This window comes from Camellia sinensis, chromosome 8, assembly GCF_055761805.1.
Source record: "Camellia sinensis isolate YWXY chromosome 8, ASM5576180v1, whole genome shotgun sequence".
Classification (NCBI taxonomy): Eukaryota; Viridiplantae; Streptophyta; class Magnoliopsida; order Ericales; family Theaceae; genus Camellia; species Camellia sinensis.
The window spans coordinates 16,433,964-16,449,446 of NC_138968.1; the positions used below are offsets into that span (position 1 = coordinate 16,433,964).

Below are 15,483 nucleotides of genomic sequence, written 5' to 3' on the forward strand. Positions count from 1 at the left end.
ATTTGTGTATTGCGACCTCGTCCATGGCGAAAAGATGTTTGCACCTCAAACACGTGGCGTGGCCTATAAAAAAATTATAATAGAAACTAATGAAGTTCATGTTTTTAGGTGTAGTTAAATTGACAACATAATAACAATAATTTAATTTATATTACAAACTAACCTGTCATATGATATCAACTTGAAAGTATTTGCCCTTGCGATGCCATCCTCAATAGTTTTTTGCATCTGTCTAGGGTATTGGAACTCATTTCGTACATCTAGTTCAGCTTGGGCTCCCATCTCGTCAAAATATTTTACAAGCCGCCGAAATGTAAATTCTACCATAGCTGAGATAGGTAAGTTCCTTGCACCTTTCAAGACGCTATTGAAGCACTCTGCATCATTGCTAGTCAATACCCCCCAGCGATGTCCACCGTCATACGAAAGGGCCCACTCCTCAGGATTCATCTTGTAAACCCAAGTGATGGCTTCTTGGTCAATAGCCTGTATTTGTTGTAAGTAACCATTACACTTTCGTCGTTGATGAGCACTTCCTGCTTTCCATAGAAGTTGTTTCAGCTCCTTATTTCTGAACGTAGTGTTAAAGTTACTACAAACATGTCGAAGGCAGTGCCGATGATATCCAACAAATTGGAGCGAGGGATTCAACCAATGCCGCCTTACAGCAGCTAAAATACTCTCAGCTCGATCGGATATCAAAGTCACTCCCTGTCGGTCCATGACAATATGTTCCTTGATATTTGAAATGAAGAACGACCAAGACTCCAAACTCTCCTTGTCGACAACAGCAAATGCAAGCGGTAGTACTTTGCCATTGGCGGTGACAATCGTTGCTACAAGCAACACACCAGTGTATTTCCCGTATAAGAATGTACCATCTATGGTTATAACAGGCCTACAATGTCTGAATCCATTGATGACGGGTTTGAAAGACCAAAAAACAAAGTGGAAGACGGGCATAATGGTTGTATTTCCGGTATATCTATGCTTCCATTGCACGATGGTACCAGGATTAGATGTTTGTAATGCATACATGAATTTAGGCAACATCATATATGATTCATCCCAATCTCCGAATACCATTCGAATTGCCTTTGCCCTTGCATGCCACGCCTTCTTGTAATGTATAGTATAGTTCATGGATTTTTTTATGTCTTCGATGACATTCTTAATGGGCATATCAGGTTCGTTCTGCATACAACAATACCTATGAGTCAGATTATTTTGGTGTGAACACTTTAAAGACACAATTTTGGTGTGAACACTTTAAATAAACAATGTGTATATAAATGTAAACATTTATTTTGTATACTCACCGCAACTTGTCCCAAAAGATGAGAAGCAATGTAACTGGAGCTAATATTTGTGTGGTCCCTGTTCGTTCGTGGGTATAAACAATGGTGAGGACCCCTATACTGCTTTATTTCAAAAAGCCCATGTCTCTTACTAAGAGATGCACGCAACCACCATCTACAGTCGTGCTTGCAAGCACACACCCAAATGTCTCGCTTGGAGGTTACGACTTTGTACTCTCGATTATTTGTTGCATGGTACAATTTCACAGCATGTACGAGTTGCTTCTTATCAACGAAAACCATCCCTTTGTCCAACTCTGGATTTTCAGCATTCCAGATTCGGTTACGGGGAACGACATCGCGGTTACTAATGTCAAAATCACCACCCATGTGAATGTTTTCAAAGAAAGGGATTTCAGGTCTAGGTGGAATGGGGGCATTCTGAATATCAACGGGAGCGTCGACATCATCTTCTTCATCATCATCATCATCTGATCCGCCCAATAAATTTTCTTCATCACACATTTCATTCTCATCATTGTCTAGGGCGACATCAGGACCGTACATGTCACTGTCAGCAAACTGCACAAAATTAACCGTTTCAGCCATATTACCAGCAACTTCAACTGGAGTCGTATGATGGCTATAGGTGGGCACATCTTGGGTGTTATTGTGAAATTCAGTCTCGTATCCACCATGTGAACTTGATTCTCCACCATGGCCATGAAATGTCTGTTGTGTGTAGCCAGCTGCATAACATTCATTTGATTCATACATAGGAGACTGAAATGCTGTCGTGTCAACCCCATGTGTCAGCAATGTAGTGAACGGATGCGATTCCATCTGTGTTACATTCGGAAGATTCTGTACAACCTCTTTCTGAATGTACACTTCCAAACAATTTGGTGGTTCGAAATTTCCACCGATACTTAAAACGGTGTTCAACGCCTCATCGTCATTTATCGGTAATATTTTGTATTTGCTGGTTGCTTGCCACTGGCGATAAGGATATCTACATTTGAAGATCAATCGGACTGTTTCCCCGTAACTTGCGACCTTGGACATAAACATCTCCTCCAAATTGCCAAGTGTGGTGCCAAGTTGCACCATATATATCCCTTTCGGCTCAGCATCATATAACACACCTTCATCGGGATCCCGAATTATGTTTCCCCCCCAGTAAAAGATAATTGGAACAGTTGCCATATACTTGCTTCAATGAAACAATAAATATTAAAATATCAACAATATACATATATCGAATTGTACTTGTAAAATAAACATTAAAATTTGCAGAAGCCACAAATAAAAGCAACCCTCTAATTTTTTATCAATTTATATTTTCCAGGGTTGAAGGAACTGTAGAGGTGAAACATTAATTCAATTTGTATTTTGTCAACTATATATTTGTGTCTCAACTTGATTATTACTGTTTATTTTCTCATTTTGTTCACTTATTTTTATTCGTATAACAGAACAGCTGAGATTTCATCTATACGTGGAGTTATATATTGTGTCTCATTTACTTCGTATGTGAAGACTCTTATCTTTTCAACGTGAATGTTCTTTGTTGTCATTGCTCTATTGTCTTCATCTAAAAAACACATAACAAGAAGTATACTTGTTGTCTTAATTCTTTCGAATTAGTGGCGAAAAATAAAATAGGTTGAGAGATATTTAGTAGAGGGTGACGCGATTGATTTGGACAATATAAAATACAGGGTGCAAACATTGAGAGAGATTTTTTTAACCTGGTGATGTAATTGTTCAGATTTATGGAAAATATAAGTTAATTTGATTTGCTCCAACTTGTGCCATTACGGACCTTAATGACAAAGTTATTTCCTATGTGAACTAGTAACCCTCGTCCATTTTGTAGAGGGCATAGAGGCTTTCTTATAAAATTAAAACAACAAACTGATTTTGGATCATTTTGGATTGTTCTGAAAAGTAAGAAAAAAATTAAATTTATTTACTCCTTTTTTTTCTTACACATACAAAAACAAAAAAATAATTACAGAGATAATTTATAATGGCCAAAAATTAGAGATAATTAAATTGAAGTTGGTGGTTAAATGTATGGACTACATTTTGGATAGTTATCCATGTGAATCTATCGGGCCATCCGTACCAATTATTTGGTATTACAAAATACATGCTTACCCATCAACGTGCCAATTTTTTTTTCCCTTCTTACGTACGAAATTGCTATGGACTATTAATTAAAATAATTTATTACTCTTTTCATGCATATATGTCTGCACACCTCTATGGACAGAATAATTATGATATTTGCTTCCGCCAACCCCTAATTTTGTAAATCTATTTAAGTGGCCTTCGGTAATCTTAGGATTACTGGCCGGTCATACCTATAGTAGCGGGTTTGGGTCGTGATAGAGTGGTATCAGAGCACGAGTTATACCGTACACATGAGTCCATATAAGCTACTAGATGTCCTAGACAGAATTAGGGGCATTACATCAGCATGTGTTAGTGTATGTGAAATTATACGACATGTCTGAAACAATTAGACATGAAATGAAATTGAGCTTTGTCAAAACTATAAACGAGCTATTTGCCTATGTTTATTAGTGCTCTATTTACCTATAGCAAATGGAGAGAACAAGAAGTGATGATGTGATTGAATCCTTTGATGGCAGAATGGAAAGAATGTTAGAAGCTTTAACCGAGTCCATGAGATAACAACAGAGACAACAACTACCTCTTTCGCCTTCTTCAGTGCAAGTGGAACTGATAATTAATGACATTATCGGGTTGACTCAGAAATTTAACAAGATGAAACCTCTGAATTTTCTAGGTGTTATTGAGCCACTGAAAGTTGAAACCTGGATACTAGAAACTGAAAAATTATTTGAAGTGTTTCCATGTTGGATCATTTTGGATCGTTCTGAAAAGTAAGAAAACTTGATTTTGGATCATTTTGGATCGTTCTGAAAAGTAAGAAAAAAATTAAATTTATTTACTCCTTTTTTTTCTTACACATACAAAAACAAAAAAATAATTACAGAAATAATTTATAATGGCAAAAAATTACAGATAATTAAATTGAAGTTGGTGGTTAAATGTATGGACTACATTTTGGATAGTTATCCATGTGAATCTATCGGGCCATCCGTACCAATTATTTGGTATTACAAAACACATGCTTACCCATCAAAGTGCCAATTTTTTTTTTCCCCCTTCTTACGTACGAAATTGCTATGGACTATTAATTAAAATAATTTATTACTCTTTTCATGCATATATTGTAACTACTCTAAATTTATTACAAAGTAGATTTTCCTTTTCAATGGTAGTGGACAATCACAAAGTGAAAAAGACGATAAGTCAGTTCGTTCAATACCCATTTCAAAAACTTTCTCAAATTTTCTTCAGTTTTCTCATAAAATTTTAATTTGTACTAGAATACTATTATATGTATTACAAATTCAGCTCATTAAATGTTTTAATCATATTTTGGCTGCTTGACCCCAAATATAGTGAAATAAATCAAACGAAATTAAACCAAATTTTTTTTTTTTTAAATCAAATACAGTCAAATTTAAATATTTTCAGAAACCAATAAAAATATTTCTTTTCAATAAAATAGAGTCAAAATTAAATATTTTGATAAACCAATAAAAATATTTCTTTTTAATAAAATAGAGTCAAAATTAAATATTTTGAGAAACCAATAAAAATATTTCTTTTTAATAAAATAGAGTCAAAATTAAATATATGAATTTCGGATTTTTTAATCGCAATTCTTAATTAAAAAAAATTACTTTCAAAACCCTAATTTCCTTTTAATTCCTCTTCACAAGCAAAAAAAAAACAATTTCCAATTCAACAAATGTACGTTGGTTTATTCAATATTCAAAATATAGACATTTTCATTCACAAGCATAATTTCAAAATTCTAATTCCTGATTTCAAATTTAAAAATATAAACATTCAAAATATTCAAATTTATTCAATATTCAAAATATTTTTCTTTTGGGTCCAATGCCAGTGGTGCAATACATAGTAATTAATGGGTGGACATTGGAGATTCTTCTTTCTACTAATAAACCCACTTCGCAAAAGTATGAAACAAAGAACTAGCTTGTTGGTCAAGAGTCTTGCACTTTGTTTGGAGCTCAAGGATGGACTCTCCCAATTCATGCGTGTGTCTTTCATCCTTGCATTTGTTGGTTTTATTATTGTATGTTTGTCATTGTGTGTTAGACTTTTATAGTTGAATGTTTAATTTAAGAGTAATATTAGAGATCTTAAAAGATTTATCAAAATTTCTACTAAATGTCTCACGTAGGACCCATACCATGCAGGTCCCATGTAGATTCCACACCTACGTGAGACATTTAGTAGAAATTTTAATAAATTTTTTAGGGTCTTTAACATTTTGGTTAATTTAATTCAGTTTTTATGACAATTGGAATGAAAAAATTGGTGAAAAGTCTATTTTGATGGGTATATGCGGCATTAGGTCAATGATTAATTTATTTTATTGATAAGGACATAATAATAAAAGGTTTTGGTGGAAAAAAAAAAACAAATTATTGTTTTGAAGATTTATTTATTTATTTTTATTTTCACTCTTGTGTAGTTATACCCTTACACACCACAATCACTCGACTGTCGCTAGATAGTCACAGGACCATCATCGGAAAAGTCATCGACAGTTGTGGTGATAATTTGGACAAATGAGTGACACGTGAACAGATAAATGACAATTAGATAAATAGAGATAACATGATCTTTTACGTTGTTGTTGTTCTTATAGTCCCTGTGCCTTGAAACATTCGTTAATCAGATCCAACATATAATTACTTTGGATTTTTCTCATATTGAGATCTCAATAAGAGAGAACTTGAGGAGCCTATAGAGCCCATCACAAGTTCCGTTTCGATGATTCGAACCGTTTATTTTGTAAAATCCTACATTATCACATTTTAGTACCCTTTTGGGAACTTTATTTTTTTAGTAGCTTTTTAATGTTTTGGTCTTTTTATGAGGTGAAAAAAATTAATGTGTTTGGAATTTTTTTTTAATTGAATAAATAGTTGTGAGGAAAAAAATGATTGATATATATGATGTGATCTTTTACTTAGACTTTGTTTGGGAAGTGGGTTGGTTTTTTTGGCTTTTTTAACTATTTTAGCCTGGGCTAAAAAGTTTGGTTTGGGAAGGACTTTTTGACTTTTTGACTTTTTTGACTTTTTTTGTGAGAGAAGAGTGTAAGGATTATGGGTTGAATGTGATATTTTGTTTATTGTGACTAAAATAGCTTATTTTATCTTTTGTGGCTATTTTAGCCAAAAAAAGCCCAAAAAGTCTCTTCCCAAATAGAGGCTAATAGGGTTGAATTTGTTAACTTTTTGATTTTTGATTTTTTTTTTTTTTAGTAGTCTTTTCAGCCAAATATTTTAGCCAATTTACCTCTGGTCAAACGGACCTTAATTAGCAAATCCCATGGGACTTGAAGGCTTAAGCACATTATGACAAGCGTCTTTTTAACATGTGCCCAATGTATTTAATTATTTTAACTATCTTCATTTGTATAGGAGAATGTAAAACATAAATAGAAATAAATATGATGAAACTTAGATATTTTTGTACATAGACAAAAATGTTCTCACATCTGAAATAATGAAATTAACTAATTTATAAAAAAAATATAACAAAATAAAATGATAGTACCCTCTTGAATAAAAAAACAAAAACATTAATATTTCATTATAAATAAAATATAAATTTATAAATCATATAAATAATATTACTTTCTTTATTTGGAAGCTCATTTAACTTGAAACAATTCTTTGAAATAGATTGTTGAATTTCACTTACAATTAGATTTTAATCTATTAATTTTATAATATTAGAACCAAAAAAATAAAATCCATTGATGCTATAATATTACAAAAAAAAAAAAAGCATTTCAATTTATTCCAAAAAATAAAAAACCAAATAAATAAAAATACTTTATTTAAAATTATATAATGACAGTATATGTTTCAAATTAAAAATACTTTATTTTGATAAACCAATAAAAATATTTCTTTTTAATAAAATAGAGTCAAAATTAAATATATGAATTTCGGATTTTTTAATCGCAATTCTTAATTAAAAAAAATTACTTTTAAAACCCTAATTTCCTTTTAATTCCTCTTCACAAGCAAAAAAAAAACAATTTCCAATTCAACAAATGTACGTTGGTTTATTCAATATTCAAAATATAGACATTTTCATTCACAAGCATAATTTCAAAATTCTAATTCCTGATTTCAAATTTAAAAATATAAACATTTCGTCATTTCAATTCTCAATTCTCAATTCTCAATTCTCAATTCTCAATTATATGAATTTCATAATATCACATTAACAATTATCAATTATATGAATTGATGATTTACGAATTTCATCATTCCAAATTTCAATTCTCAATTCTCAATTCTCATATTTATGATTTATTTAACAAATTCAAAAAATTAAAAAAATTCCAAACCCGATTTATGATTCAAAAGCATAAAAATTCAAATGCATTACAACACTTAATAATGTGAACCCTAAAATGACATCCTAATTTGAACATTCCTAATAATGTGAACAATCTAATATCGAACCCTAATTTCATCACCACAACCACACGGACAAAGCATAAACATTCATAACCATATTCAATTTCATAACCACAATGATAAAAACCCTAACATTGACAGAAAAATACATTTAATAATTCCAAAAAATTCAAAAACTAACCCTGATTCCAAAAAATTCAAATACATTTAAAAATCCTAACATTGACAGAAAAACCCTAACCCGTATGCCAAAAAATTCCAAACCCTAATTTCATAACCACAATGATAAAAACCCTAACACATTTAATAATTCACAAGTAAAACCCTAACATTGACAGAAAAATACAACACATTTACAAACACAAAAACTAAATACATAAAATTAGGGTTAATGTCATACCACGGAGAGAGAGAGAGAGCAGAGACAGAGAGCGAGAGCGAGCTGAGATGGAGGAGCGAGAGCAGAGAGAGAGAGAGCGAGCGAGAGCAGAGAGCGAGCGAGAGCAGAGAGCAGAGAGCCAAAAACCTAAGTCTGAAAATCTGAAAAACGTATGCAAATGAGGGGGGGGGTTCGTTCGTATATATGAGGACTTTGAAAACGCTGATATAAAAAGCGATTTCATTTAAATGAAATCGCTATTAGAAATAGCGTTTTTTTGGCAACAAAATTTGAACTGAAATCGCTATTAGAGATAGCGTTTTTTCTGGGGAAAATTTTTTGTTAAAATCGCTATTAGAAATAGCGTTTTTGGGCAATTTTGAAAAAAGCGCTATTAGGAAAAGCGTTTTTATCCGCAGAAAAACAAACACTAGAAGCGCTATTTGTAATAGCGACTTATTAATCAAAGTCGCTATTTGTAATAGCGATTTTCCTGTTCATCTACTTTTGCGCTCCTAATAGTAAAAGCGCGAATAGTAATGGCGCTTTAACTTAGTTTTGGAATTCCGTCAGAAGTTCGCCTAGTTTTGGAAATACAATACAAAAATGGCTTATATTGGGAAAAGCCTCCGAGATATGGGTGGAGGAGGATTCCAAGTGATGGGGAGAATTCCCAGCATCAAATTCCCACTACGATACCCAAAATCCTCTGCGTCAGGTCTCTCCCTTCCCCCTCCCTTTCTCTCTCTTTTCTTCTTCCGATCTATTTTTTTTTTTGGTATTTATAAATTTATGTGTGCTTCTAACTGCCAGTTTATTTTACTTCATTACCAAGTTCTGATCTTTTTCCTTCTCTCTCTCTGTTGCTTCCATAACACAACCCACTACTTTTTTTGAAATTCTGACTAATTTTACTGCACTTCACTTGCTTAGTTTTTAATTGATTGTTTTTTTCATTTCTTTCCTTTTGCCTAAACAAAAAATTAATTTTTTTTTTTTGGGAATTGCTTGGTCTTATGAACTGGGTCAGTTATGGTTAGCAAATTTAGGGTTTGTGCTTCTCTATGTTGTTTTCTTGAATCATTGATTGATCTAAGTTTGATATTTTTTAGCTAATGAGATCACCTGATGTATTTTTAAACAATCTCAAATGAGTGGTATCTGATGCTAGATTTAGTAAATGCCTTGACGCTACCAAGTAAAATTAGTTTAGGGAGGAGATTAGTATTCATACACATTGCTAACTGAGATATTAGTATAGATTTTTTTTTTTTTTTTTTTGAAGTTTTAAAAAGAAGGTGAAATGAGGATGTGAAATGGAGTAATGGCAACATAAGAGAGTTCAAATCTAAATGAATGCATCAGTCATGGGGACTCAGTAAATTTCACTTTAATTTGGGACAAGACTAGAAGGTTGGACAACAGGGTTTGCTTATGTGTTAGTAAATATATATCATTATACTAGCTAGAAGCACTATTGTTCTGATCAAGGGCGGAACTACTTGGCACGGGATTCTCTGTCCCTAAATCCTTTTTGGTCCCAATAAACTCCCAAGCTCCTTGCCATAGGATTGTCTCAAGATTTTCGTGTCGAGAGATTCTCACACACATATACCATGCCTGACAATGCATTGGGACAAAGGGACATAGGGATTTCGGAATAGAGTATCCCTAGACGAACTACTTCAAATTATTGTACATGTACTAGTTAGGAGCACTTCTTTATTAATGAATTAGTTCATTGTTTTAAATCATGGGACTCGAGCACTAAAAGGTGCTGATTCAACAACCTCCATATGTAGTCATGATATGTTTTGGAAAAAATATTGCTAAATTTAATCGTGTGATCATCACACTTACATAGGACCATGGGTGTCAAAAATGTACATATCAAGGTTTTGGCTCTGGTTGAATATGTCACAGTTAGGAAGCAGTTTGGCCAGTAGGCGACTGGTAAGAAGAATGGGATTGAAGGTACCCCATGTTTTGTGGGATATTAGGGGTTGAGAAATTTTGAAGAAGGAGAAATGTTGTCAAATTTTGACAACTGACTTAGAAATAGAAGAAGGAATGCGAGGTCTAATTCCCTTCCTACAATCTTGTCAATTTGCAGTGGAAACAAAATTTCTGTGTTGTTCACTGCAACTTCTTAAACCAGGTCTCAAGGTATATCTTTCCACTGTTGTTCTGTTCTTTACTTTTTTGAGATGTATCAATGTTGCTAAACAGCAATTGGACACCACACTAGGCTTCAAGTGCTCCTTTTAGAGGAAGCTACAATGTAAAAATCTCAAATTTATACTTTGGTGGTTTGATTCAAAGTTCAAACATTGGATATTGGTACTTTGGAGTACTGTTAAAGTAATTTTGCATTCATCTGCAAAAACGGTGTTTTCAAACATTAAGGGCTTGTTTGGTTTGTTTTTGGGAGAGTTGTTTTTGAAAAAAAATTTGGGGAGAGAGTTTAGAAATTTTTTTGGTTTGTTTGGTTGTATATTTTGGGAGAGTTGTTTTTTTGGGAGTTTTGGATGATTTGATATTTTGGGAGAATTTGAGTAGATGTGTGTGACAGAAAAAGTGATTGAGAAGGAGAGAGGAGAGATAAAAAGTGATTGATTGATGTGTAAGAGAGAGAAAGTGATTTTGAAATTTTTTTGAGAAAAACTCAAACTAAACAATTTTTTATAATTTTTTTTCTAAAACCCATCTCCCAAATGCAAACCAAACATACCGTAAGGATCTTACTGAAGTAGTTATTTTTTTCGTATGAATTTTAGGTACATAATCAACTCTTTATAGAATAGTTATAAGGTCAACGATACTTTACGGGATAGAATGCTAGGCAATTAAAACACAAAACATAGATGAGAATACTTAGATAGATGTATGGTAAGATTATGAAAGATAGAATTGAAAATGAAAATATTCGTGAAAAGGTAAAAGTAGCACCAATTGAAAATAAGTTGAGAGAGAACAAGTTAGGATGTTATGATTATATACCACGAATAAATGCAACAGTAAGGAAGAGTAATATGAATACCACAGATGAAAATTTTAGGGGGGGGAGAAGACCTAAACTGATGTGGGATGTGTTAGTAAAAAAAAGTATGAATTTATTTAATTTAATTAAGCATATAGCCTTTGACCAAGTAGAGTGGCAAAAAATGATTCATGTAGTAGCTGACTCCGCTTGATTGAGACACAAGGCTTACTTTGGTTTGGTTAGTCAACCCTTTTGTTATTATCAATTTCCAGGTTCTGCATCAAGGTCAGATGTTCCAGCAGCGCCCACCAACACTGCTGTTGGAGGGAAAGCTTCTCTTCAGCCAAAGCGCACACCTGTCACAGACAGGGAAATAGAAGCTGTTCTGGTAAGGGTACTGTCCTTTCCATAGAGTCGAATTTGAATATTTCTTTTACCTGAGGTTGTATCAGAACTAAATCCAACCTTAAAACTTCAATTCTATACATTTAAAGTAATTGTAAAGTGCTCTATTGGAAAGTAAGTGTTTGATGATTAGCACAATGATGATACAAGGATCATGAGTGTCCACCTGTTTGATCTTTATGCTTGACAAGTTTGTCTTGCTGATTTTACATATATATCTTACCTAAAAGATCTGATCATAGATATTCAGACATTGAAGTAGATCATGCCTATGAAGTATGGATATGGATACGGATACGGATACGAATACAAATTTGGATATAGGATATGAGTATTACATGATACAGTTGATATGGAAAATCTAAAATATGTTAAGGATATGACAACTTATGTATATATATCTAATTAATTTTGTCATCACATATATGTAACAAACTTTTGTCTCTAATCATGTATTAAATGTTTTCAATTTCAAATTTATAATGCATTCACATAAAAAAATAAATTAAGTATAAAAAAAAGAAAAGAGAAAATGAAGGTTATGTTATGGAGACACAAAACTTGGACCAAATTTGAGCCATAAGGATCGAGTTTTACTGAAATTTTCTAATTAGACCTTGATCCTTATGCATTTTTTTATTTATTCTTTTTTCCACTATGTCTTCTGCAGTTGGGTGGCTGCTTGTGACTTTCAGTGGACTGACCTCCATGGAAGGAAGTGTTTTGACATTTGTTCTACCATTTTCCATCATATGATATATGAAACTACTACTACTACTACTACTACTACTACTACTACTACTACTACACTGAACTGTTGTGTTTTAACAGTGCCTGGCAATTCATAAATCAGCTAAATATGTAATCATATGCTGAACTAGAACTTAAGCCTGAAGGTTGAATACCGTCAACTCATTACTTTCATTTCCATTTCCTTTTTATCCTTTTCTTTAGCAGCAGCAACGTGAGCCATATATGGCAAGGCTACCACCTTACAGACCTCTATAGCATCAAGTGGCTGCCCATATGCTTCTATGTTAATATATGTGATTTGAGCTCCAATCTCTCCCCATTTTGTGTAAGAACACAGTACTTGAGAAAATGTTTTCGTTAGTATCAAAATTCGTGTGAAATTTTTACATCTTTGGATGCTTAACAGATTTGAATGAGATGCAACTCAATGGAGATGATTGCTTCTTGGTGTTGTGTTGGATTTTGGTTTGCATTAGAAAGGGCACGAGGCAGGAATTTGATGCCCAATTCCAAATTCTGATTAACACAGCAATTTGTTTCGGCAAAAATCAATTTTTAGAAGAAAAAAAATTTGTAGAAAACTTTTTCATATTTTGTTTGTGATATTGAAACTAATTGTTAGTGGTTTTTGGTGGTGGTGGCGGTTTTGAGGCACCTGTGATCACTACAAGAAAATCAAGTTTTACCAGCGTTTTTTATTGCAGTGCCCCGAAAAATGCTACTATAAATGGGCTATTGTGACAGTTGTTGACCACCATTACAAATAAAACTTTTAGCCGCATTTTTTCCTTAAAGTGCTGCCATATATTTTTTTGTAGTGACGGTTTGAACACAACCGCTATAATAAGCCAAACAAAATAAAGGAGCCAAACAAAATAAAGGCGCCAAACAAATTCTCATTTCGCGCTTATCAGAATTATTATTATTATTATTATTATTTTTTGGTGAATACATATCAGAATCAGTCCCAAAAAAACCGTTCAACTCCTTGATTACAATTTTGTGCCCTAGTCCATCAACACTTCTTTCACGAAGTATCATTGAGCCTTCGTTCATCCTCCACCGGTGTATCGACGACGTCAAGCTACACACCAATGTGATTTCAAGGTCAGTCTACTCTCTCTGTTTCTCTTTCTCTGCCTCTCTCGTTCTTCTAGTCTCTTGGCTTCTCTCTTTGCCTCTCTCTCTTTCTTATAGTCTCTCAATTTCTCTTTTTCTGCTTTCACTGTCTCCGGACAAGTTTGGGTACTTGCCATTCCATTCATATTGTTCTAATATCTCCAAAATTTCTCTATCTTAAAGGATTTCATGAACATCTTGAATGATTTTGATTTGGGAAAATAATTTTGATTATGATATTCACACACACACACACACACATATATTTGATCATCTATGACATTCATATTTTAACCAATATAATTAGTGAAGTGAAATCTCACGCCTCTAATTGTGAATAGCAATAAGGAATCATTATGTATGCTAGGTATTTAACAAAATGCCACAATGGAGTAATAGTGCCTACCCTTTTCTTTATAGGTTTGTTATGTTTTTCTATTTTTGTTTTTGTTGAGAAAATTGTTATCCATGAACTTAAGGCAGTTTGTAATGTTTTATTGACTTAATAATGTGATTAGAGGAAATTCAACATTTATATACACCCTTTTTTTGTTGAATCTAAGAACACAATTCTTGAAGTTACCAGTCATTCCCATATCACTAAAGGCCTTTAGTGCTTCCAATATATGGATTCTCTGCATTACACAAAAAATGTATCAGTATTTACTTGAAACTAACATGAACATGCATATATCTACCTTCTTAAGCTTTAATAGCCAAACTGAAACAACAGAAAGGAAGAGACATTTTCATAATATAGCATTCAAAAATCAAATTATGACATCTTTTTTCTACTATCTAGGACCTCCATACAAGCATTACGAGTCAAAACATTTTAGAATCCAAGATCCTTTAATAAGAATATGATTACCTTTTCCTAAAAGGAAAGGTACTGACCTTTATTTACAATGTAAAAAAAAGACTTAAATGTTGCAGTAATCCTTTTTTTTTTTCCAAGCCAACAGCCAGGTAGTGGTGACTTGGCTTTGGCTATTATTATCCACAACCATCTTCAACCCTCAAGAAGGAAAAACTAAGAAAAGATTGCTTTCCAAGACAGAGGCCTCCCATCCATTTACTTCAAATATTTTTTATCAAAGATGTCACAGCAGGGAGACACAGACAGTTCTAACACAGTGACAAAAGCTGGACCCAATAAGTGAAAAAAAAATCAAATTTTCCAACCAATCCCAAGAGTACCAGGAGAAGTTGGGAAGGTAAGAGTTGCCAACAAAATTCAGGAAGAAGTTTTGTAAAGAACTTAGAAATTAAAGATTAATTACAATAAACAAAAGTGATGGATGTTAAAAAGACATATTTATCACTATGCTAAACTTCTTTGATATACTGTAATTCTCAAATGAAGGACAAGGTGGAGATTGTCTTCATGTAAGGGGCCTATAAACTAAATAATAAAAGAAAAAAAGGTTGTAATTTACAAAAAAATTGTTTCAAGTATTACAATGTTAAAGACACATGAACTAGCAGAAAATTCAGTGATAAGAATAAGAATGCAGTCCAGTACTTAAACAATAAGATTCTTTAAAGGATACAGAACCATTCCATTCGCTAGCATGATAAAAATATAATATAAAATCAAAGTAAATAATTAGCCCTTATTTAGATTGACTCATGGCATATGAATCATGCTATTAGACAAAACAAAATGTTAATTGCAACTAGAACAAGTTGTGGGCTAACAAAAGAGAATTTAGAATTAGACAACAAACACCCTAATCCAAATCTGCTATAGTATTACAAGTGTTTGCTCTAATCCTATATCTCAATAGACATATTCATCTTTTATAATCAACAAAGAAGGAGATAGAGTAAAAAGCCTAGATGTAGGAATGAGAAAAATTAGAGATACCTCTTCCTTCAAGAGATTGTGAAGTTCGAATTTGCAGTCATCTAGTCTTCTCAGATCAGAACTATCAACAACCCATACCAAGCCATCAGTTTGCTCAA

At 32.9% G+C, this 15,483-nt stretch overlaps 1 protein-coding gene and 1 long non-coding RNA gene across 2 annotated transcripts; one reads left to right on the forward strand and one right to left on the reverse strand.

The window, feature by feature from the left end:
* Positions 1–141: 141 nt before the first annotated feature.
* LOC145797593 (uncharacterized) lies at positions 142–8,678 on the reverse strand. The gene is made up of 3 exons (XM_082884970.1): positions 8,277–8,678; positions 1,320–2,511; positions 142–1,194 (listed from the first exon to the last, which is right to left on the reverse strand). The coding sequence occupies exons 2-3, from the start codon at positions 2,502–2,504 to the stop codon at positions 142–144; spliced, it is 2,238 nt and encodes a 745-aa protein (XP_082741096.1). The 5' UTR covers positions 2,505–2,511; positions 8,277–8,678.
* Positions 8,679–8,883: 205 nt separating this feature from the next.
* LOC145796830 (uncharacterized) lies at positions 8,884–12,705 on the forward strand. Its single transcript, XR_014337396.1, has 3 exons — positions 8,884–8,973; positions 11,511–11,626; positions 12,314–12,705. It is a non-coding gene; the product is annotated as an uncharacterized LOC145796830 (long non-coding RNA).
* The last annotated feature ends 2,778 nt before the right edge of the window (positions 12,706–15,483 follow it).